This window comes from Stegostoma tigrinum, chromosome 3 (assembly GCF_030684315.1).
Source record: "Stegostoma tigrinum isolate sSteTig4 chromosome 3, sSteTig4.hap1, whole genome shotgun sequence".
In the NCBI taxonomy this organism is placed as follows: Eukaryota; Metazoa; Chordata; class Chondrichthyes; order Orectolobiformes; family Stegostomatidae; genus Stegostoma; species Stegostoma tigrinum.
Genome location: NC_081356.1, coordinates 10667819 through 10694390, shown reverse-complemented (window position 1 = coordinate 10694390; position 26572 = coordinate 10667819). Strand labels below are relative to the sequence as shown.

The window sequence follows — 26572 nt, the reverse complement described above, 5'->3', positions numbered from 1 at the left end:
TGGAGGGCATAAGGGGTTGGATTGGCAAATAGCAGGAATGGATCTGAGTGAGTGGACATTGTGATTGGGGGTCGGTGAGAAAAGGAAGGAGGGTTGGGCAAGAGTTGGAGAGAGGCAAGAGAGGAAAGTGGGCTTGGCAGATGGGAGTTAGAGGAGGGATGGAAAAAGATTGGGAGGGAGAAATGGGAATCGTCAGTATGGAAAATTGGGACAGAGGGTTGGAGTCAAGAGAGTCGAGAGAGGAACAGGTCAAGGGGGTTACAGGAGTGCAGAGAAGCATGTCAGAGAAAGGGTGATGGAGTGTGGAGAAAAGCTGAGTTTGACAGACTTATGTTTAACAAGGGAGACTGGCTTATAAGGATAGGAAGGAAAGTAGAGTACAGGCTACAACCAGATAATCCATAAACCTTTTGAATGGCAGAACATGATGTCTGTACATTTGTCCCTAAGATGTTGCCAAAGGGGCCAGCACCGATGGCCATACTGGTCTGGAAAATGCCTGATCTCGGAAGCTAAGCAGGCTCTGGCCTGGTTAGTACTTGGATGGGTGACTGCCTGGGAATACTAAGTACAGTAGGCTTTTGGGGTGGCACGGTGACTCAGTGGTTAGCACTGCTGCCTCACAGCACCAGGGACACAGGTTTGATTCCACCCTCAAGCAACTGTCTATGTGGAGTTTGCATATTCTCCTAGTTTCTCTCAGTCTCTGTGTGGGTTTCCTCTCAGAGTCCAAAAATGTGCAGTCTAGGTGGATTGGCCATGCTAAATTACCCCATAGTGTATAAGGGGATGGGCATGGTATGAGGGGCAGTGTGGACATGTTGGGCTGAAGGGCCTGTTTCCATTCTGTAGGGATCCTATGAAGTAGGCAGATATTGTAAAAGATTTACCTTGTATTCCTACAACATTACTCCAAAATGATATTGTATTGTAAAGTATAGAAGTCTGCTCTGCTGTCAATAACCAGGTTATAGCCCAACAGGTTTATTTGACAAATGCAAGCTTTTGGAACCTCACTCCTTCAGATGTTAATGAGAGAGGTAGTATCAGACACAGAATTTATAAGTAAAAGGTCAAAGGGTCACACCACTGATGAGGGTGTATTAAATAAACCTAAGATGCTGTTAAATCTTTAATCAGTTAGAAGGCTTTAACTGATTAATATGTATATGTAAATCCCCAAATTTCTTTCAAGTCACTCCCTGAGAGAACTAAAGAGTTTTTTGGTGTACAGGAGAGGTGACATGTTAGGTGTGAGGCCTTGTTTAGAATCTGTTTGCAGGTTGGAGTCAGACTGGTTTTATTTCCAAGGTAGGAATTTATAAAATGCCACATTGACAGACTGTCTATAAATTGTGTGCTGTTTGAACAAAATAGAATGTAACTACAAATTCACTTCACAGATTTACCTGATTGTGTAGGAGGGGTGAGAGAGAATGTGTGTGTGTGTGTGTGTGTGTGTGTGTGTGTGTGTGATTGTGTCGTGGGGTCACCTGTGGCATGACATGAGCCCAAGATCCTGGTTAAGGCTGTCCTCATGGGTAGCGAACTTGGCTATTAGCCTCTGCTTGGTGACTAGTGCTCCCCCCACCAGCAGGGAACATCCCTGTTTGGCGATTGTGCTGGACACTGTGCAACAATTGCTACTGCACCCAGGAGACTTCCTAATGTAGTGTATTACATTGTGTTTACCTCCTCAAACAGGTAATTCAGATCAACAGGTCCTTGTTGGCACTACTACTCTGTATGGTCCTCTTCTGATTCTTGTTGTCTAACTGTATCAGCATACCTTTTAATATTTATTCCTCAACCAACGTCAGTAAAGTTAGCTGCCATGATTCCTGAATTTTGATAGCAAATACACTTCAAAAATGTATAATTGATCATAAATCACATTGGGGTGTCTTATGATTATGAAAGGCTCTATAAATTTGCAAACATTTCTCTATATTTCCTTTCTGCCTTATTCTTTTTTCCCTTAAGTGTTTATTGAACATTTTCTGGAAAGCATTGCTACCAATCACCTTAATTACTACTTGTGGCAACAACCTTCACATTCCAATCACTCTCTAGGAAAAGAGGTAATAGGAACTGCAGATGCTAGAGAATCTGAGAAAACAAGGTGTAGAGCTGGATGAACACAGCAGGCCAAGCAGCATCAGAGGAGCAGGAAGGCTGACATTTTGGGCCTAGACCCTTCAGAAACTCTCTAGGAAAATACTTTTATCCTGAATTCCCTATTGGCTTAATATGATGCTAACTTTTTATCTGGTTTCGATTCAGGTAAATTATAGAGAAAGGGATTGAATCAGTGGTTTGGGAATGGGGGTCTGGCTGGGACTGAAGACAATGGCTTTGTTCTCAATATTTGATGAGGGAACTTCAATTCATTTAGTAATGGATGTGAAGACAAACTGTGATAAAGACAGTGAAGGAGTCGAGAGATGTCACATTGACATTCATTTCTGATGCTGTTTCCAGGGCAGTATATAAGTGAGAAGTAAGAGAAAGCCAAGGACCAATCATTGAACTCAAGGGAATGTGCAGTTCTGATAATGTATCTTTTAACAAAAATAAAAGGCAGGAGCTTGTTTTCAAATTTCCTACACACTTAGTGGAAGGAGACAGATGAGTCATAGAATGCCGACAGTGCAGAAAGAGACCATTTGGCCCATTAAGTCTGCAATGACCCTCCAAAGAGTATCCCACCTATAGCCCATCCCAGCCCCCAACCTGTTTCTGTAACCCTGCTCGATTGTGTGTCTTCTGTTTGAGCAGTAGTCACGGATTCTGGTGACTTGAATTCTAATCCAATGTGTCCACCCCGTTTGCATATATTTGTATTTCCTATTCCTTTGATTTTGTTTATTCACTTGTGGGATGGGGGCTTCACTGGCCGGCCAGCATTTATTACCCCTCTCTAGTTTCCTCTTGAGAAAGTGGGTGTGAGGTGCCTTCTTGAACTGCAGTCCATATGCTGTAGATTGACCCACAATGCTCTTAGGGAGGGAATTCCAGAATTTTGACGCAGCAACAGTGAAGAAATGGTATATTTCTAAATCAGGATATGGCTTGGAGATTAACTTGCAGCTGGTGATATTCCCACTTATCTGCTGCCTTTGTCCTCGGTAGAAGTGGTTGGGGGTTTGGAAAGTGCGAAGGATCGTTGGTAACTTCTGCAATGCATCTTGTGGATAATACACACTACTGTTACTGAGCATCAATAGTGGAGAGAGTGGACGCTTATGAATGAAATGCCAATCAAGCTAACAACTTTGTCCTGGATAGTGTCAACGTTCTTGAGTGTTGTTGGAGCTGCAACAAGTGGGCAGTTTTCCATCACACTCCTGGCTCATGACTTGTAAATGGTGGACAGACTTTGGGAGACAGACGGTGACTTACTTGCTGCAGTATTCCTAGCCTTTGAGCTGCTCTTGTAGCCACTGTGTTATGTGGTGAGTCCAGTTGAGCTTCTGGTCCATGGTAACCCCAGGATGCTGAGAGTCAGGGATTCAGTGTTGGTAACGCGATTGAATGTCAAGGGACAGTGGTTAGATTGTCTCTTATTGGAGATTGTCATTGTCTGGCATTTGTGTGGTGTGAATGTTACTTGCGGCTCATCAGCCCAAACCTGGATGGATATTGTCCATACTTTGTTGCATTTGAACATGGACTGTTTCGGAATCTGAGGTATTATTATGTCTGTATTATGGTGTCTCTGGAGAGGGCACAGAGCACTGGAACACCTGAGGCATTTCACAACTACTGGGTAAAAGACCCACTGACGCTCAGTGTTTCTATCCACAACCACATTTTAATTTAGTTTCTGTGAATTTAATTTGAACATTTGTGACTGCACCTCTTCAAGGTTACCTTTCATAATGGTTAATTCCGTGCATTTGTATCAAATTTACATTGTCATCTGCGACGACGTTTGCTTTAACAAAACGAAACCTTGTATTCTCAAAGAGATAGTAGGAACTGCCGATGCTGGAGAATCTGAGATAACACGGTGTGAAGCTCCTCTGATGCTGCTTGGCCCGCTGTGTTTATCCTGTATTTTCAAGTGCTATTTGTATTTGCAATTCACCGCACCAGGTGGCATCCTCGGACTCATGTATCTGCGCCGTCCTCCGTCCATTGCTTTATGTGTGGAGCTAGAGCCATACACAGGATTCCACCTGTGGGATTACTGAGGGTTTATATAGCTTTACCATGGGACTTATGTTAAAAACATCTTGCCATAGCATCCAGCATTGGGAGAATACTGTGAAAATATGTTTAAGGTTTCTCTTTTTACTTTGAAGTTCCGAAGATGCTACCTAAACTAAGGCTCGATGCAATTTCTTAATCATTTACATAACCACAAAACTGTGAAACTTCTGACTTTCTTTAAAGCTTTTTCTTCTGCTTTACACACGTTTAAAAAAATTAGTTACTTGAGTTTAATAAATTTGTCAGGATTTGACCTGTGCGTACGCTCCGTGACAATGTAATAACCTCGATCACAAAGATTGTCTTAAAGCTGATGGATGAAAAAAATGATCTTGAGGTTTACCGCGGAAAGTAGACAAAGGAGATAACGCAGGGAGGGGAGGGGAGGGTGCAGATGAAGGCTCGTGTATAAGAATAAAGATACCAAATGTTGTATCATTCAACATCCGAAACAGCGTTTGTTCCTTTTAGGGGGTTGGGGGCTGGGAAGGAGATAAGCAATGCCCATCCCGACTCAGGAGCACAGAGACAGCCCACTACCCACAGGAGGCGAGCCGGTGACCCTGGGGCTGGTGAGTAAAAGATCCGCCTGAGCCAGTTCAAGGAGAGACGGCAACCCATGCAGTGTGATTCGTATGAAAGGGAAACCCGGGCTCAGGAAACTTAAAAAAAAACACGCACATCCACGCTGGGACCATCTTGAGTGACACTGCAGGAAAAGGGAGAGCTAGCTCATTCCTGAGCCTTGCCCTTGTGCATCGAAGAGCTGATGTGAACAGAAACTGCTGAAGCTGACTCTGAAAACTAAGAGGGAAGGAGACAGGTCTTTGGAGCTCTAACTGGAAACAAAGCTGGGTTAATAAAGTCAAAACCATGAGCCAATTTTGGAACCAATTGCAGGCTGGCAGTTCAGAAGTGGACTGGTGTGAGGGAAATTACATGATTGTCTCAAACATTGCTGAATTTTACAACACGGTTTGTAACAACTTTTAGTCTTTTTAAAAAAATAGGGTTCGTTATTGTTTTGCATTGAAGCGAAATGCACTTCTTTAAAAAAAAACTTCCAGGACAGTAGAAATTCTTGCTGATCGAGCAGAAGTCGCTGTAAACTTTTCTGGGAGAGATTAGCGATTGGAGCAGGAAATTAGCTGGAGTGGAACCTCCTGTTGTTTCGGACCGTAAGGCAGTTAGTCCCACACACATTGTGCTACTTGAGACTGCCCCAGGCAAATGTGTAACAGAGCAAAGCAATAAACTGCCTTGCCCTGGGCATTGCCCACAGTCGCTGCCGTTTTGTTGCAAGTGCTCTTAAAATCTATTTTGCATTTTTACAGAATTACTCTCGGCGTGCCCCCTACAGCCCAGAGTAGGTATTGTTTTACTTTGGGAAAGTGCGTGCGGATGTGTTTTGTGCAGAGGACCCTGCAGCAACAGCCCAACTCTTCACGTCTGTCTCTGCGTCTAACAAAAACAATCCTAGTCATTGTTTTAATTTTCCTACACTAGTACTGTCTCCGATACTTCTTCCCCCATCTCTTTTGCAAAGCAACGATCTGCTTCAATTTGAATGAAATTCAGTGTTAAAGGCAGCAATATTATAGACATTTCCGTGCAGTATTGATATCTTTTCATTTTGATTCTGGGCATTATTTACAGGCTGTGTTTTCACTAAGAGGCATTTCCCATCTACGCCCTGAATTGCTGTGCGAGATTTGGACCTGTTTACCTGTTTAATCGAAAGGGAATACAATCTGAAAGGTTGCTGGCGACTCAAAAGTAGAAGGTTGAATAAATGTTGGAAAGATATTATTAAGCTAGACAGGGTTCAGAAGAGATTTGCCAGGGTGTTGGAAGGTTTGAGTTATCAAGAAAGGTTGGATAGGCTGGGACTTTTCTCACTGCTGCATAGCAAGTTGAGAGGTGACATTATAAAGATTTGTAAAATGATGAGGTGTGTAGACAGGGTTAATGATAGGTCTATTTTCCTAGGATGGGGGAATTTCAAGACTAGGAGCCACACTTTTAAGCTGAGAGGAGAGAGATTTTTAAAAAATGAGGGGCAAATGTTTTACACAGAGGGTGGTTCATGTATGGAATGAACTTCCTGAGGAAGTGGTGGATGCAGGCGCAGTTACAACATATAAAAGACTGGATACATCCATGAATAGGAAAGGTTTGGAAGTATGTGGGCCAGGAGCAGGTGGCAGGGACTAGCTTATTTTGGGATTATGTTTGGCATGGACTGGTTGGACTGCAGGATCTCTTTCTATGCTGTATTACTCTATGACTTTTAAAGATTTCTAGGAGACATAGATGGGTGAGCAGACAGATGAAATATGAACCAGGGAGCAAAGTGTCTTTTTAGATGAGGCAGAAACATGAAATTGGAGTAAACTCTTAATGTAAAGGGAGAGCTGAGTCGGATTTTAATTTCCTTAAGTGCAAGTGTGTTGATACTATAAAAAATGCTATTGAAATTTGAAGCTGTAAGAACAGGGACATAGTGGAAAGGAATAAACAGGTAAAACTGGATTTATGCATATCATTATTCAGGTGACAGAGTTTGCAAACTTAAAAAATAGATAATGAGGAATTAGGAGAGGCAGGACCAAATAACACATGAAGGGTTTCCACTGCTGTAACGGCATAACTGCTTTGTGAGTGCAGATGAATTGAACTGCACGTGGACCCTTTGTACGCAAACTCCATAGGAAGGATGTTGTTAAACTTGAGGGGTTGCAGAAAAGATTTACAAGGATGTTGCTGGGACTGGAGGGCTTGAGCTGTAGGGAGAGGCTGAATACTCTGGGACTTTTCCCTGGAGCGTCAGAGACATTGTAGGGGTTTATAAAATCAAGAGGGGCATAGATAGGGCGGATAGCCAAGGTCTTTTTCCTAGGATAGGGGAATCCAAACTAGGGGGCGCAGGTTTAAGGTGAGTAGGGAAAGATTTAAAAGAATCTAAGAGACAACTTTTTCACACAGAGGGTAGTGCATGTATGGGACATGCTGCCAGAGGAGGTGGAGGAGGCTGGTAGAATGTGTAGATTAGGTCGGTTACGGGGGGAGATGCTCAGTGGGTCAGTGTGGACTTGTTGAGCTGAAGGGTCCGTTTCATCACTGTAGGGGTTCTATGATTCTATAACATTTAAAAGGCATCTGGATGGGTATATGAATAGCAAGTGTTTAGAGGAATTTGGGCCCAATGCTGGAACATGGGACTAGGTCAGATTGGGATGTCTTGTTGGAGCAGACGAGTGGACTGAAGGGTCTGTTTCCATGCTGGATGACTGTATGCTTCTTTGACTCTATATGCTGCTGTCCATAGGTTCACCAGTTTTGAAAATGATGTGCCTGGCCACCTTGCTTCAGAATTCTCCTTTAAGTTGGACTGTGCTGTAGCATTTTCCTTTTGTGGAAAAGTTTATGCAAGAAAATTCTTTCAACCAAAAGTCTTTAATTTTGGAACATAACTCCCTCAAGGGGAAAAGGAGATGGAGTCCAAGTTGAATAGTTCCCTGAGCAAACTGTCAAAGAAATTTCACAAAATGCCTTGTCTCAAAAATTTTCAAACAAGCACCAGGGTAAAGCTGGGCCAATGGTGAGAAGGGTCCTGTCATGAGATCCTCCATGAGCATGTTAGAGTGTAAGTATCCTTGGGGCATCTGAAGTGAGCAAGAGATTGTTGGTCACCACATTTTGGGATGTTCCTTTGTAAAGAAGGTCTGGAAATTGTTTTTTGTCAAGGTTTATCCTGAACAGCTCTGTATTGCAGGACTCTGTGCTGTGTGTGCTGATCTCAGGGGTGGACACTAAGATAAATACCACTTGTTGTTGCAGTCCCACCAACTCAGTGTAAGATGCTCTTTGGTTTGTATGCAATGTTGCCAGTGCAAAAAGCTGTCCATTATAAACTATTGTGGAAGACCACATTTCAAGGTTTGGGAGGACATGCAATGTACACAATAAAGCTTGAGACAGCCATTGCAGTCTCAAATGGAAGAGGCCATAGCTTAAAGCTCTCTAGCTGCAGCATACTGAGGGACCATAAAGTTTATAAAACCTCTTGGACTATAACCACCACAGAATATTTGACATAGAATATATGTGTAAATTGTCAATATGACTTGTAATTGTAGGTTTGATGAGATTGCTTGGACTGCTGTGTTATGTACTGAAAGAAAGTGAACATAATTGTTCTCTACGTAATATCAGATTTGAACTGTTCGATGTACTTTTACATATTTTATGAATAAAATGTGTATTTGACAAAGAAGTTGAAGGCGACAGACTATTTTTCTAAGGCCCTGTTATCAAATGTATCAGCTTTATACTGTGGGTGTTGCATTAGGATTAAGCTTGTTCAGGCACATTTCATTTACTTTGACAATAGCAGATGAACAAAGAATTTAGAACCAAGACATGGACGTTCTTCATGCAGAGCTTGTTTTGCTTGAGGAGTGGTCTTTTAGGTTGTGAAATACAGGCAGAAACCTTGAACTGCATATAACGCAGGTGGATGATGTAACAAAGGGACTTCCTGGTTTTAACATCTGGACAAGTTATAGTAGATCAAATAGTACCAATTGTTACGTTAATTTGTTTGTTCATCATTATAAATACAACTATGTTGCTGAAATACATTTTTTTTATGGGAACTCTTGAGATTTTCGTCTCAATTTCTTAATGGTATCATGTTCTCCATGACACTCTTTGATAGAACTGTCTTATTGCAGATTTCTGTTTCAAGACCAATTGTTTTATTGTAATGTCAACTATTTTGAGTTATTTGTATTATTTAAGTACCATGCATATTTTAACTTCTATTTTGCAGATCAGCAATATTTTATTTTTTGTGTTGCCACCGATATGCATGTATTTGTTTCGACAATATGCAACATGTTTCAACAGTGGGATATATCTAATTTGGACTTTGCTTGTTGTTGTAGGTAAGTGGTGTTGCTTTAGTTGCATTTTTCTTAAAACAATTTTGTTTTGGAAAGACCTTCAGCTGTTTATTTCATGAGGTAATGAATGTGAACTTGTAACTAGTTTCTGTATTGTTAACAATTAAACATTGTATCTGGAAGAAAATTAATATGATTAAATGACACTTCTATTAGCTTTCTATGAAACAGTTAAAACAATCATGGTTATTCAATTTGCGTCTATTTATTAAAATTATGCTGATATATCTATATATTAAGACTTATTTAACAGTTTCATTTTATTATTCTTTCCATACATTTTACTCTTGATTCCCAGTAGATTTACTTATGAATGGCCCGTGACACTAGTTTCTAAATAAATGATTCCTCCCTCCATCCACTGCTGCCTCCATCCATCCATCCATCCTTCCTTCCACCCATCCATCCGTCTGTCCATCCACCCCTCCCTCCCTGCCTCCCCACCACTTCATCCTTCCCTCACTCTCTATCTATCTTCTAATCTAATCCATTGGAAGTGCATAGAATGCATATTTACGCATTTCTATAAGTAAGAGGACTATGTTTGTCATTGCTGCAGAGGGCCCATCGAGTGCGCATCCGAACCGTGAAGACCCTGAAAGTGCTGGGTTTGATCTTGTGCCTGTGTAGTTTTCAGTCCAGACTTTGGCCAGTGTTTACCAATCATCTACAGTGCCAACGGACAGGGGCAAGGAAAATTGCCAAATCTTCTTGCTCTTAGTCTCTATGCAATCGACCCTCATGGAAGTATGCATGTGATCAGCAGCAATATGCATGCTTACTTTTTTGTGGAATAAAAAATTCAATAACATTTTATAGGAGCAAAGGGAGTACTAAACAAGTATTACAAAGAAATTATATGAAGGGTCCAAAGGTGACGAAAAGGGTAGATTCCGAGAAGGCATATCTCAAAATTCTGTTCTTTATGATTTGAACTTCCATGGTCAGTCATTCTTTTTGTGACTGACTGCAGATGTATAGAAAGTTGAACTTACCAGATCAGAAGTATGATTGGAACCAAAATTTAAAAAAACCTGCAAATCCACATTTTATTCAAATGTCAGAGGAAATTTTGCATCTTATGTGTAACAAGTATGGACAGACAGCCTTCGGTGTCGTGAAGACAGGATGTGCATGCATCACAGCATCTAATTTTCAACAAGGCAATCAAAGGAATTTTGCTAGTTGGAAGATTTGTAAAGTCTTTTTGTATCCTCTACATTTAAAACCAGTTTACAACACTTAAACAGAGAGAGCTTTCTTGCTGATTCATATTTTCTCCATCAGTATCATTTAGTTGAACCTAAATAGGTTTGATCTAGCATTTCAGATCCTGTTTACTTCCCAATAATATTTTCTTGTAGAAATCAAATACATCTGTATTTCTAACTGTTCAAATGTTATTTGTGCTGGGTAAAAACAGTGTGATTGTTGATTTGTAGCAGAGTCAGTAACACAAAAAAGCCTGAGTAACATCTGCTTCTCTTTGCATCAGTGCAGCAGTTGATTGTCTGATCTGGTAGTGTTGCATTTATATTGGTGACAAAAGCAGTCATATGAATTCTAGTGATAGTAAAAACTGCAGATGCTGGAGAATCTGAGATAACAAGGTGTAGAGCTGGATGAACACAGCAGGCCAAGCAGCATCAGAGGAGTGGGAAGGCTGACGTTTTAGGCCTAGACCCTTCTTTTCTGAAGAAAGATTGAGGCCCAAAACGTCAGCTTTCCTACTCTTCTGATGCTGTTTGGCCTGCTGTGTTCATCTAGCTCTACACCTTGTAATCGCATACAAATTCTAGTGACGGTGCTGCAGTAGAAACAAAGCCCTGGAGGTGCTTGCAGTGGGCCAGAGACTCAACCAATAAGTGGCCTTTCTTGAAGCAAAATTATAGGCTGCGTGCATAAAAAAAGCAATTTTAATGAGGTAATCTGATGCAGGTTGCTATTTATCCTGAGCACAAACAGGCTCACTTTCCACCTTTTCTTTAAAGGCAGACAGTAGTATCTCCACATTACAATGCTGTATGAACCTTCCATTCACCAATATGTTGAGGAGCTCTTTGAGACTAATTAAACTCATTTACATTTTGTCCATGTTATCCAACAAATTAGAGAGACCCATTACGTTGTTTTGGGTTTAATTTGAACTCTTGCAATTACAGACAATTACACTTTACCCATAAGTGTTTTGTCAGCAAATGACTTTATCCCTGCATACTTGTATGCCCTATGTGGATGGCCCAAAAGTCCTCCGCCTCTTCCTCTCCCTCAGGCCCAACCAGTCCCCCTCCACCAACACTCTCATCTGCTTAACAGAACTTGTCCTCACCCTCAACAATTTCTCCTTTAACTCCTTCCACTTCCTACAGACGAAGGGGATGGCCATGGGCACCTATATGGTTCCAAGTTATGCATCCCGCTTCATAGGATACGTGGAACAGTCCCTTTTCCACTGTTACACTGCTACTATTCCCCACCTCTTCCCCCATTACATCGACAACTGTATTGATGCCGCCTGGTGCTCCCACGAGGAGCTTGACTAGTTCATCCACTTCACCAACACCTTCCACCCCAACCCCAAGTCCTCCTGGACCATCTCTGATCCTGTCACTCTTTCCTGGACCTCTCTGTCTCCATCTCTGGTGACCACATCTATTTCAAGCCCACCAATTTCCACAGCTACCTGGACTACACCTCGTCTCACCTACCTTCCTGCATGAATGTGATCCCCTATTCCCAATTCCTCCACCTCCACTGTGTCTGCTCCCAAGATGGAGCATTCCACTCCTGAACATCCCAGATGTCCTCATTTTTCAAGGAATGCAACTTTCCCTCTTCACTGGTCGATAATGCTCACAACTGCATCTCTTGTGTTTCATGCACCTCTGCCCTCACACTCCCTCCCCCTAACAAAAATGAAGACAGAATCCCCCTTATCCTCACATATCACCCCAACAATCACTGCATTCAATGTTTCATCCTCCGCTATTTCTGCCACCTACAATCTGACCCCACAACCAAAGATATATTTCTCTCCCCACCCCCATCTGCCTTTCATAGGTCCACTATCTCCGTGACTCCCTCATCCGCCCCCCCCCCGGCACCTTTCCCTGCAACTGCAGGAAGTGCTACACCTGCCCCTTCACCTCCCCCCTCACCTTCATCCAAGGTACAAATCAAACCTTCCACATTAGATGGGGGTTCTCCTGCACATCTGTCAACTTGGTCTACTGCATCCACTGCTCCCAATGTGGTCTCCTCTACATCAGTAATACCAAGCAGAGACTCGGAGACCGTTTTGTAGATTATCTGTGTTCTGTATGCAATTAATGATAACACCTTCCTGTCGCGAACCATTTTAACTCCTCCTCCCACTTTCTGAGTGACATGTCCACCCTGAGCCTCCTCCAGTGTCACAATGACGCCACCCACAAACTGGAGGAGCGACACCTCATATTCCGCCTTGGGACCCTACAGCCCAATGGTCTAAACATGGATTTCACCAGTTTCAAAATCTCCCCACACCCCTGGCCTCACCTCATGTCCAACCCTCCCTCTCATCCCTGCCTCCTTGACCTGACCACAACCTGTCCATCTTCTCTCCCACCTATCTGCCTCAACCTTCCCACTGACCAATCCCCACCACTGCCTACCCGCACTCACCTGTCACCATCACAACTATCTTCCCCAGCCCAGCCCTCCTGTCTATTTATTTCTGAGCTCCCTCCCTCCTCCCCATTTCTGAAGAAGAGTCCCAACCCAAACTGTCAACTTTCCTGCCCCTCTGATGCTGCCTGGCCTGCTGTATTTCTCCAGCTCCACACTGTGTTGTCTCTTGCTATCTTTGACTTAACTCTAGTTGCTTTTTCTCTCTACATTGATGGATAACTCCAATTGTGTCATTCCTAATGCTACTATTACTGAGGCCAGTTAATTCAGCACCATGAATGGATTTACTGTGCTACATATTCAGCAATATAACTGCTGGAGTATCTACACAATGAATTATCTTTGGTTTTAACAGAAAGCACAGGGTTAAGATACTGCAGTAATAGCTCCATAACATAACAGAGTAAGGCAAAGAAAGCATATTGGAGCAAATTTTGTAGAGCTCAGCAAACACTGATAACTGACATAACAAGGTGTAGAGCTGGATGAACACAACAGGCCAAGCAGCATCAGAGGAGCAGGAAAGCTGACGTTTCAGGCCTGGACCCTTCTTCATTTCTGAAATGTCAGCCTTCCTGCTCCTCTGATGCTGCTTGGCCTGCTGTGTTCATCCAGCTCTACACCTTGTTATCTCAGATTCTCCAGCATCTGCAGTTCCTACTATCTCTGAAACAATTTAAACACGCTGATAACTAATGGATTTCTCCCTTTGCTTACTGGATGAGTGTCTGGATGTCCAGTCTCTAGGTCGTGTTGTAGAGTCATACAGCACAGAAACAGACCCTTTGGTTCAACCATCCGCACCAATCTGACGTAGTCCCATGCGACAGCTTTTGACCCATATCTTTCTAAACTATTCCTATTCAGGTACCCTCCCAATCCCTTTTAAATGTTATAATTGTGCCTTCTGGCAGTTTGTTCTGTATGAACACCACCCCTTGTGTGAAAAATGTACCCCTGAGGTTCTTTTTAAATCTTTCCTCGCACACCTTAACCTTATGTCCCCTTGTTTTGCACTGCCGTACCCTAGGAAAAAAGACATTCACTATTTTCCCATTCCATGCCTATCATGAGCTATAAATCTCTATAAGATCACCCCTCAGCCTCCAATCTTCCAGGGACAAAAGCCCCAGATATTTCAACCTTTCCCTATAGCTCAAAACCTCCAGTCGCGGCCACCTCCCTGCAAATCTTCTCTGCACCCTCTCAAATTTAACAAAATCTTTTCTTTATATGAGCAACCAAAATTGAATGCAGTATTCAAGAAGTGGCTTCACCAGTGTCCTGTACAGCTGTAACATCCCAACTCCTGTAGTCAGTGTTCTGACCAGTGAAGGCAAGCACTCCTAACACGATCCTTACTACCTTGTCTACCCGCGACTCTGTTTTCAAGGAACTATGCCCCTGCACCCCAGGCCTGCTTTTAAAGCAACGCTCTGCATGGCCTTACCATTAAATATATAAATCTTCCCCTGGTTTGCCTTACCATTAGGGAACACCTCATGTTTATCTAAGTTAAACTCCATTTGTTATTCCTTGGCCCATTGGCCATCTGATCAAGATTCCATTGTCCTCTGAGATAATGTTCACTGTCCACTGCACCACTTATTTTGGTGTCACCTGCAAACTTACTGACCATACCTTTTTCCGAAGAGTATGTACTGAAGAATTTGTACCTCAGTACCTTGTTCCTAAAGTGGCGCAGTAATTGGCAACTTGTAAGCTTTTTGTTTGAGTACATGTGAAAATAAAGCAAATTCGGTTCAACACCTCCTAGATTCACATCCAAAACTTTTGTATAAATGATGATGTCACATGTAATGTGAAACCAAATCTTGATTTATACTTTGATTGCAATATTATGTATGAAGTGACTAAGTTACTGTTGAAGGCGTGGATGAAGGTATTGATGTTGCAATGGGCTCAAATATGGATAAATTGTAATTTATCTCTGCTGTCGAGATTGCTTGGTAACAGAAATTTCTCCGTTTGGAACTGTCCATAATTATTTCATTTTTCACTCTATGGTGGGTCCAATGTACAGACTCCCAGCACCACCTTATCTAGGCTTGGGTCATTCTATTGTGGTTTACCATGCTCAGCTGTCATTATATGCAGGAATTCTCCATGTGAACATGTGATTGACAAGGTAAAGCTGAGCTCCAATCAGTCTCCTCTTGATGCCACATATGTGGTGTTTTGCAAGTGGTTTTCTGTTTGGGATGTTATCCTTCCACTTCGTGTTACAGATACATATTTAAAATGGAGACAGTGGGATCGTTCGAGCTGCTTTATGAGACGTTTGTGGGTGGTCCATGCCTCACAGCCATAAAGATGTAATGTGAGGATCACTGCCTTGAAGAGGCCGATATTTGTTTTAGGCCAAAGTTCATGCTTCCTCCAAAATCTGCTGATGGCTGAACCAGGTGATGGATGATTTTTGAACATGGTGTTGCTGGAGAGGAGGGTTTCAAAATAGCAGAACTTCTGAACTGAGTTGACAGGTTTATTGTTGATTTAGACTGTGGAATCTTGAAGTTTGTGTGCAAGGGCAGTTTCATACAAAATTACGGTCCTTTTCAGGCATATGGTAATGAATAATATGTTACGATAGCTACGTTGCTGTAAGGCAGAGGCACATGCATTCAGTAATGCATCACATTTTACAAATGGTTCAAGCTTGGTTGATAATAACAGGTAGAAGTTCATAGGCACAAATTTCTGAAGAAGGGTCAGCTTTCCTGCTCCTGTGATGCTGCTTGGCCTGCTGTGTTCATCCAGCTCGACATCTTGTTATCTCATATCCAGTGCGCTGTATTACTGATGTACTCATGTTGTCTGCTTGTAGAGCTCTATTTCCTTATTTTTAAAATGATATCATTTGGGACCCTAGTTTTATACATTATTGAAGTCATTATGGATGCTGTGAATGACTAACAATGCAGGCAGAGTTATTTGATACAGCTACAGCTCTTACTGTGGACTGATAAGTATTCAGTCAGAAGAATAGGGACCGATAAATTTTACTGCTGTGGTAGCAGCCATCTGCTCCCACAGTATGAAGAGACTTAAAAGTAAATGGGTTTTAAATTGCTGTGATTTATTCATCTGAATGGTTTCACATGAGGAGGTTTCTGAGACCTTATGATGAAATCAGACTAGTTGAAAATTTTATTGAAATAATAGTGAGCATGTGGTTTTGCCAAAATTGTCACTGGGTGGAATTGTATCTCACTTGTGGCAACTTATGCCTGTAACAAGTCTTACCGCAGTAAATTGTTCAGGCTCGTAGCGAGTTTGTTTCTGAGGTGCACATTTCAAAAGAGAAAAAGGGCGTGAATATGTTGCTCAACCTCTTCTAAGTTATTTTAATTGTTGGAAGATCTGTAATAACCTTGAAAAAAGTACATAATCAGGTATCACTGCCATGACACAGAATAAAAATAGAAACTGACATTGTGTAAAGATTGTGCATTAAAGTGAACATTGTTTCAAGGTTTATTTCAGGGCTCATGTTTAGTTGTAGGAGTACAGTTCAATGTGGAAAGGAATCCTGACCGAGAAGGCTCTGCTTAATCCGAGGAAGAACTAATATAGGATGTACTAACATAAACTGATTTTGTACTAATGAGACAGTAAAGACAGCAGTTGCTTTAGCTGGTTATGTTCTTTGAGTTAGTTTTATAAGAAAAAGGAGATTGGGAGCCTCAAGATTACCCTCCACGATCAAGAAGATTTGCTGTTCTACCCTCGGCCTCAACTTCTTTTTCATTGTCAGCTCAGCGTAGCTGTCAAAAATCTGTTTTCTTCTGCTTTGTATACCCTCAGTTATCTAGCATTCACGACTCTCGAGTGGAGAATTGCAGACATTCACTAGCCTCTGGGAGGAGAAATTCCTGTTGCATCTCAGTTTTAAGTGAGCATCACCTCCTTTTGTAACTATGCCCCTGAGTTCAAGATGCCCCCACCAGCAGAAATATTCTCAACATCTAGCCTGTAAAGCCTCCTCAGAATCTTGTATGTTTCAATAAGAGCACCCCTCATTCTTTTAAACTCTAATGAATAAAGGGTCAACTTGTTTAACTGTTCTTGATAAGCCATTTTTCAATCCCTTCAACCCAGGAATCGCTGTAGTGAATCTGTTTTTGAACTGCCTCCAGTGTCAGTCTATCCTTTTTCAAATATGGGGACCAAAACTATGCACACTGCTTCAGATGTCAGCTTGCCAACACCACGTACAATTGTAACAAGACTTCACTGTATGTAAACTCCAAAAGTCTAGTTATTTAGACCAAAGTGCCATTTGCTGTCTTATTTACTTGCTGTGCCTGCACACTATCATTTGAAACGCCCAGAAGCCTCTGTGCTGCGCTTGTTTGGAGTCTCTCTCCATTTAAATAGCTGTTTGCTTTTAATTCCTCTTATCAAGGTGCAAGACCTCACATTTTACTACATTAAACTCCATCAACATCTCTGTATCCCTTTGCAGATGCCTTATGTCCTTATTATGGGCTTCCCTCCTACAGTGGCTGCTACTTCAGATATTAAGCCACTGTTCCAGTTTAGTAGCTATAATACCAAAAATGACTTCAGTAAATTTCTGTCAGATTTCTGCTTGGGGCTGTTTAACTAATTTGAAGTTATTATCCCATTTTATAGAATGGAAAAATGGTTTAATACTGGAGTTTGCAAAAAACATGCATTTATATGGGACTATCGAATACTTCAAGATGACTGAATGTATTTCACAACAATGAAAGACATCTTTCGTATAGTCACTATCATTGAGGTTTTTCCTTTGTGTATAGCAAGGTCTGACAAGCAGAGGTGAAGTGACAATAAGTGGTGTTGTTTGAGGGATTAATGTTTGACAACACATTGGGAGAATTCACTGGTCTTTTTCAAGGCATCTGCATGCAGACCCGAAAAAAACATTGAGCGCACAGCCCTACATTGTAGCATTGGAGTGTCAGATTATGTGCTCAATTCCCTGGAATGGGATTGAATCCACAAATTTTGAGAAGCAACAGGATTATACTTCACCAAAGCAGTTATTAAAAGCAAATATTAACATGTGAATGGTATCTATTTTAAATTTTAAGTGTCTGATAGCTGTTGTATAATTTTATTTACATTGTAATAACTGAAAACAACCTAACTTTATTTTCTTTAACCATTAACTGATACTAAATTCTACGGCAGAGATCTTCCCCAGTCCCTATAATTCTTTTATTAAAGATAAAACAATAAACAAGCGAATAATGGAAATGTTATAAGAGTTGGAAAAGGGAATAATATGGAATCCTACACTTGAAAAGAAACAGTTAGTATTTTATATTGAAACAGTTGTGTTTGACTTCCTCCTTTGGTCTTGATCTTGTGCATAAAAAGCCTCACTTGCTTCCGTTTCTCAGTTTTGACAAAGGAAGAGTCCTTTTTTTTTGAAATTACATTCTTGGTAACTCCTTACCAGGAATACCTACCAAAAACTCAGATTCACAATCCCTACAAACTGCTGCTAATAAAAAAAATTGCAAGTTTTAACTTGTCTTTTCTCTTTCTACATGCTAATTAATTGAGTATATTGTTGTTCTCATCAGGTTGTTTTAATCAACTGTGCACCCAGTATAACAAGGTGTGGACCTGGATGAACACAGCAGGCCAAGCAGCATCAGAGGAGCAGGAAGGCTGATGATTCGGGCCTAGACCCTTCCGAAACGTCAGCCTTCCTGCTCCTCTGATGCTGCTTGGCCTGCTGTGTTCATCCAGCTCTACACCTTGTTATCTCAGATCTTCCAGCATCTGCAGTTCCTACTATCTCTGTGCAACTAGTACACTGCTTTCATTTTAAATTGGATATGAGCATTCCTTCTTATTGAGCATTCAATTTTTGACATTCAGTCACATGGTTGCTGGTGCAGAATGTAACAATTAAAAGGAGACAAGCAGTTGAAATAGAATAGACACTGTCTAGTCTTAATCAATCTGAGACAAAAATTTGAAATTTAGGAAGGGTCACTTGACCTGAAGAGAGAACTCTGATTAAAACCAAAAGAACTGCAGATGCTGTGAATCAGGAACAAAAACAAAGTTGCTGGAAAAGCTCAGCAGGTCTGACAGCATCTGTGGAGGAGAAAACAGAGTTAACGTTTCGGGTCCAGTGACACTTCCCGTTCTACCCCAGCTTACCCTGAACGGGGAAGGTGTCTTAAACATTTGAACCACAAGTTAACAAAGTGTGAATCTGGATGAACATAGCAGGCCAAGCAGCATCAGAGGAGCACAAAAGCTGATGTTTCGGGCCTAAACCCTTCATCAGAAAAGGGTCTAGGTCCGAAACGTCAGCTTTTGTGCTCCTAAGATGCTGCTTGGCCTGCTGTGTTCATCCAGCTTCACACTTTGTTATCTTGGATTCTCCAGCATCTGCAGTTTCCATTATCTCTGAACCATAAGCTAGCTGTCTCAAGCTGCTACTTTGCAGTAAACACACGAGTGGCTTTTGCCATCAAAGGGATGCTGCTGTCAAGCTGAAAAAATGTTTTATCTATCTCACAAATATGTTATGTGATTTGAGTTTCAGTGATTTTGTGACGAGAGGTGTGGAAGTTGTATGTTCTAATGAGTGGCAAACTATATCAAATAACATGTTCCTTTACCATTTGCCAATCGTACTTATCCAGCCTGTGTTTGCAGGCCTCAGAACATTATGTCAATCGTTAGCTGTGATACTGCTTTATGACAATATTTATGAACTAGTCTGAATGTTAAGAATTACATTGGGAACCAGTTTAAGGTTATCCCATTGAACCTCTGTCATTGGAAAAGAAGAGCTTATGGAGACTGTTGATCTCTGCATTTCCATGGCACCACCCCGACATTCAGATTCTCTCACTGACTGGTCGGAGAAGTAATATTGACAGTTATATGTTCCAGCCTCATCTTCATACCAACCACGGCCCAACGAGTCAGCACTCTCTTCTCATGTTGTATTAATTGGTGCCTCATCTTTCAAGTCAGTTCCTTGGATCCTAGTTCTGATGAGTTCAAGATGAAAAGCTTTGTCTTCTCATCTCCATTTAGCAATAGGTAATATTTATTTAATTAAAGTGTTATCACCCGTTCATGTCACAAATAGGGAGGGATTCAGTTAAAACTTTAGGAGTTGTGTTTACAATTACCTCAATCATTGCAGGAATTGTCAAATGACTTGAAATATGTCACTTTCAGGCTATTTTATACTTCCAGCCTTATTGTGAAATTAAATATGCTGAAAACATCTGATCAGTTCACAGTTTCTTTGTTACAGTTCTGTAATACTTTAATTCAAATGGATAAAGCAAACATGAGGGAATCAAATTTGTATCTTGCATGTGTAATTTTATTATTAATGTGGCACATTTACATGCCTTTGTTATACTAAAGTCCTAAATATACTATTAATACAATTTTACTGGATGTGAGATATAGAAAGCCAACGAACTTGTACTTTGATGATCGCAAGTCCCACTAGATTTGCTGTTCAGGCTTGACGTCATCTGGTGCTTTTTGATTAAATTGTAGCCTTGTAATTCACTCCTAGCTTTTAATCCTCTGCATGCTGTATGTGCCCAGTAGCATACTAAAATCAAATAAATGTCACTTTCCATTTGTTTCAAAGGACAGAATGCATGTTTTGAATCTCTCATGCTCAGATGTGTGCACTTTTACAAACTATTGACATGGACACTTGAATCCAGAGGATTAATTAAGAGGAATTGAAAAAGACTGGCTGTGTCTTTGAGACAACTAATTGAATGAGAGATGGAGTTGTTATTAACATGTCTGAATTTCATCTTTTGCAAACTGTCATGATGCACAAACTAATAATATACACAGTGCTGACAATTTACTTCTGCTTGTAACTAACCAAAATCCTTTTGCATCTCTGCCCTACAGGTATAGGCTCAGTTTATTTTCATGCAACTTTGAGTTTCATTGGACAGATGTTAGATGAACTAGCAATCCTTTGGGTTCTGATGTGTGCCCTGGCTATGTGGTTCCCCAGACGATATTTACCAAGGATTTTTCAACGAGACAGGTAAGGCTGGATACAAAAATATATATTCTATTTGGTCAACTAAAGATCTCAAAAATAATTTATTACTTTCTTCAGAAAAAAAACCTTTCTGTCTCAAGGATATATTTCTTTATTCAGGAGCTAAGTGCTGTATACTGGAAATTTGAACCAAAAATGCTGAAAAGGGACAGCAGGCCTGTCTGTGAAGATCAAAACTGTGGGTGCAATCTTATGTCTTTTTGGCTAAATCTGAGTTGTGCTAAGATTTTTGGACAAGCTTTTGTTCTGATGTTTAGTGAGTTCTCCCACCATATCTCATCAAACTTGCCGCATTTGTTACCCATCACACCCAAAGGCTTCTCTCATTCTAATTCTGACCTAACCTTATCAGGTGCTGTTTCCAAACAACTCTCTGAACAGTGGGTGTCCCAATATTCACTTGCAGCCCATGCACCCATGTCATGTTTAGAAGTTTGTTGTGCAACTCACACAAACACTGATAGTCCATACCTATCCTCCTTGATGCCTGATATTTGCGCCAGATTTGGCAGATATGGGAACTTAGCACCTAGCTGTGTGGGTAACGGTTCTAAAGTCCTGCTGGATGGGCTGGTCAACAAACAGGACTTCCTCTTCCCCCAGGACCAGGAGTGGAGGCCAGTACACCACCCTGTGCTAGCTTGGTCTAAGTTTGCCAGCCAGGTCAGTGTGGTCTCAGCACTCTAGGAAGAAGGTCAGTGACCTTCTCTATTCTACTAGCATGTGTGCTACCAATTTCACTCCGGTACACCACATTCTCTGCAACTGTAATCACCTGTCACCATGGCTTATGTTTTGCCACCCTCACTGTTGCCTCCAACATCTTCCTTAACTCATTGCCACCTGCCCCAACACCATGAATCACACTTGTGCTTGGCAGTACCTAATTACTGGATCAGAACACCACCTGACCTAAAGTCAATGCCCTTCTCCTCTCCGCTTGGATGAGTGCCAGCATTTTCTCTCCGAGACTTCACACTCCTTCTATCTCTGCTACTGTGCCCACCTCCCACCAATGCCTGCAGCATCTTCTCTCACTCAATCTCACCCACTACTGTTCCTGACAGTACTAACCCCACGTAGACCTTGACACTGCCTACTCACTCGCTTGGGACCCGACCTCACCTGGACCAAATATATCAGTTCTGCCACCCCCAACTTACATCTCCCAAAATGACTGCCGCTGGCTCTCATTCCACAAGGAAAGCAGCACACTGTAGCGCAGAAAGAGTGGAGATGTGATGGGCTTCCTGATATTCAGTTCCTCATCCCTTATAATGAGAGCATCCCAACTCTGACCTCCATGAGTGGCTGAGCGACCGTGTCCAAGCCCCTGGACTGGTGACAGAGGTTGCTGTTGTGTTACTGTGCCAGGACCAAATGAGTGAAGGCTGTTTCTCTTGACATGACTGAGGCCTGCTGACAACCATGATGAGATTCCTGGCTTTGAGTCTGCTCTAAATGACAAAGCAAAGCAGAAGAAACATAAGATAACAAGGTGTAGAGCTGGATGAACACAGCAGGTCACGCAGCATCAGAGGAGCAGAAAGGCTGATGTTTCGGGTCAGGACCCTTCTTCAGAAATTTCTGAAGAAATTTCTTCATTTCTGAAGAAGGGTCCCGAATCGAAACATCAGCTTTCTTGCATCTCTGATGCCGCTTGGCCTGCTGTATTCATCCAGCTCTACACCTTGTTATCTCAGATTCTCCAGCATCGGCAGTTCCTACTATCTCTGAAGAAATATAAGCCTCTTATCTCTGGCTGAGGGATTAAAATGCTAAATGACAAGGCAAAGCAGGGATACTCTGAGCATTCAGACATGATTAGAGTGAGTGTGCAATATGACAGTGAATGAAGCAAGCTGGAGAAGCCACCTGGTCCAGTCCATGAGCTGGCTGTGTGTCCCTGAGCACACATTATCCTTGCTGCAGTATTACAATGAGAATTGCTGGTTTAGCCCAAGATGAAGAAACATCCTGTATGTGGACCAATAAAAAAAATCGATAAATGTGGACCAGTAATAAACGGATAAACCAATCGATAAATTCTTGATCTCATAAGGAATCAAGGGCTACGGGGAGAGTGCAGGGAAGTGGAGTTGAAATGCCCATCAGCCATGATTAAATGGCAGAGTGGACTCGATGGGCTGAATGGCCTTACTTCCACTCCTATGTCTTACGGACCAGATGTGTGCCATGAAGGTTGCTAGAGGCTGGCGCATAACAATGCCTATGTGTAACTGGCATCTATGGAACGAGTCCTCAGGCTTAGGTGCCTGGTGTCCAACAGGGAGGCGATTTGGACTAAACAGAAAGCCAACTTCACCAGGCACTTTCTCTGGTTTCCTTGTTGCATTTTCTTAATGTCTAGCTAGTTTGGCAAGTTTGGTGAGAGACAAAACTGACTGTTAGTGAGGTGAGTTTTTTAATTCAGATGAAGGAGTAGCTGGCTGGCCGGCATTTATTACCCGTCCCTAGTTGCCCTTGAGAAGGTGGTGGTGAGTTGCCTTCTTGAAGCGCTGTGGTCCACCAGTTGTGAGTTGACCCACAATGCTATTAGGGAGGGAGTTCCAGGGTATTGTCCCGGTGACAGTAAAGGATTAGTGATGTATTTCCAAATCAGGATGGTGAGTATCTTGGGGGGCAACTTGAAAGTGATTGTACCCCCTTGTATCTGCTGCCTTTGTCCACCTGCCTGGATGCGGTTGTGAGTTTGGAAGGTGCTGTCTGAGGATCTTTGGCAAATTTCTGCAATGCATCTCATTGGTAGTACAAACTGCTGCTACTGAGTGTCGGTGGTGCAGGGCATGGATGCTTGCAGATGTGGTGCCAATCAAGCGGGCTGCTTTGTCCTGGATGCTGTCAAGTTTCTTCAGTGTTGTTGGGGTTGCACCCATCCAGGCGAATGGGCAATATTCCATCACACTCTTGACTTGTGACTTGCAGATGTTGGATGGGCTTTGGGGAGTCAGGAGGAAGGAATTGGGCTGTCAACAAGATGCTTTGCTTCCAATAATCACTTTTATTCAGCAGCTTGCTATTACGTAGGAAGAAAGTTTCTGCTACTAATCTCAGGTCACTTAGACACCTATACGATTCCTCCCAGGCGTAATGTTTCAGGTCTATAAATCTTTTGTGGTTCAAAGAAATACACTTAGAGTAAGTTTTTAAACTTAGAGGTTGTCAAATGGTATATGAAACATTTCAAAATTGTGTTAATTAATAAAAGCTGCACTGGCATCTGCTTTTAAACCCCTTAAGTCTTCAACATTTTTTCATGACTGTCTTTGAAACATTGTAGAGTTATTGACTGCTTTGTTTATCTATTTGGTAAAACCCATGCAAATATATAATAGGACATTGGAAACATCAGTTAGCTCTGTTCCCCTAGATCTGACTTATGGATGTTGGGTAAGTAAACAAGTAGTAGTGTAGCTCATAGATAATCCTTAATCAGAAGCTTACCATGATGGGTGTGTCCATCTCTTCGCCATTGGCCCAGGGCCAAGGGGTTATATTTTTGCCAAATTGGTACGAGTCCTTTTTCTCAGTATTTCTGTTGATTTTGCAGAAATCTCAGCACAGCTTGAACAGCTGAGTAGGCTGATTGAGGCCAGCTTTGGATCAACAACATTAAAAAGGTGCCAAAACCACACTTTGCTTAATCAATAGGAAGATAGAGTACAGGACCAAAGAGGTTATTGTAGAATTTAATGACATAGATGTCTGTCTGTTCAATTTGTACCCAATTTTTGTTGGAACAACCTAAACCAATCTTACTCCTGCTATCTCCATCATCTTCTATCTTATTGTGTTTCAAGTATTTATCGAGTTTCCTTTAACACATGGAATCGTCTCCGCATCTACTATTCCTGTGGCAAAGCATTTCATGTTGCAAGAATTCTTTGTGTGAAGAAATTTTGCTTGACCCCCTGTTCATGCTCTTGACATTGCTGACTCCAACAAAATACTGTTTTTTTTTCTGTATTCACTCTTTCAAACTTCACATAATTTTAGAAATCTCAATTTAACCTCCACTTGGCTGCCTCTGCCTCAGTTCAAATAGTATGAGTGTTTCAAATCTGTCCTTGTACTTGTAGAATAACAATTTGCATTTATATCATTTCTTTAACTTTGGGATATGTCCCAAGGCCCTTCACAGGAACACAATAGATGAAAATGAACACTAAGCCAAAGGTGATATTCAGAATGTTGATTAAAACCTTGGCTAAAGAGGTAGGGCTGGAGGATCTTGAATAGAGAGAGAGTGGCTAAAGGGTTTCAGAACCTAGGAGTAAATGGCTCAGTCATCACCTCTAGAAGGGGGCTGAAGGGAATTGTGGTTTCATCAGTGTTCACATTTAGAGGAATGCAGAATTCCTGAAGGATTGTTGGATGAACAACTCTGAGCTAGGAAGCAGAAAAGCATTGGAAGACAATTGAACCAAAGCTTGAAACTTTTAAATCAAGGTGTTTTTGACTGAGAACCAATATTACTTGGAAAACACAGGGGTGTTAGGTGGATAGGGTTTTGGGCAGGTTATAATATGGGCAGCAGTGTTTGGACACACTTAATTTTACAAAGAATGGAAGGTGGGAGGCTGAGGAAGAGGACATTTGAATAATCAAGTCAGAGGAAACAAAAAACCTGATAAAGTTTACAGCAGCAAATGAGCTGAGGGAGCGTTGCAGATGGATGATGTTATGGGGTTCAATATCAGTGGTCTTTGTATTGGAAACAGTATGGGGTTGGAGAGGAGAGGAAGCCAAGTTTGTGAATAGCCTGATGCAATAAAAGAGAGCATTGGTTTTGACAGAATGGAGTTCATGGTGGGAGCTGAATAAAGTGGCTTCTATCTTGTGATTTTTAATTACAGGGAATCTGCAGTTCATTCAGAATGTGTATTAAGTTTATTCACAAGAAGTGGGTATAGCCAAACCTAATTGCCATTGAGGAGGTGGTTATGAGGAGCCATCTTGAATTGCTGCTGTTCAATGGTTTAGTTACACCCATGGCTCTGCCAGCGAAGGAACTCCAAGATTTTCATTCAGTGATAATAAAGGAATAGTGATATAGTTCCAATGACTTGGTACATGACTTGGGAACTCAACGGTAGTGGATTCCCATGCATTTGTTGATGTTGGTCTCCAGGTGGTAGATGAAGGAGCCAATGCACATTGCTGCAGTGACTTTCTGACTCAACCATCCTTTCAGGCGGGATAGCAAAGACCTGCACATACTGGAGTCAGCTCCACACTGTGTTGACCCTTTCAGGCAGTGTGTTCCAGACTCGCACCACCCTATTAGTGAAAGAAACTTCTCAAACTCTTCTCTTAGATTTCTACCCCTTAAATCTATGCCCCCTGGACATTGACCGCTCTATCAATGAAAAGAGTGCCTGCTTATCCACCCTGAAAATGGCCCTCACAACCTTACGTGCCTTGAATCTTTGCTGCTCTAAGAAAAACAATCCCAACCTATCCAATCTTCCCTTATACATCAGGCCCTCCAGTGCAAGCAGCCTCCTAGTAAATCTCTTGTGCCCCCTCTGTAGTGTAATCACAACCTTCCACATGTTGACCAGAATTGCATGTAATACTCCAGTTTGTGACTTAACCACTGTTC

General features: G+C 41.8%; 1 protein-coding gene across 4 annotated transcripts in view; it reads left to right on the top strand.

The window, feature by feature from the left end:
* Positions 1-4650: 4650 nt before the first annotated feature.
* acer2 (alkaline ceramidase 2) overlaps positions 4651-26572 on the top strand; it is a 66914-nt gene continuing 44992 nt past the window's right edge. For all 4 annotated transcript variants that reach the window (XR_007247258.2, XM_048528229.2, XM_048528228.2 and 1 more), the window contains exons 1-3: positions 4651-5190; positions 9050-9164; positions 20787-20928. Coding sequence is in view for 3 of the 4 variants with exons in the window: in XM_048528229.2 (XP_048384186.1) it covers positions 5089-5190; positions 9050-9164; positions 20787-20928 (359 nt within the window). In the remaining variant the exon portion in view is untranslated. The remainder of the gene's footprint in view (positions 5191-9049; positions 9165-20786; positions 20929-26572) is intronic.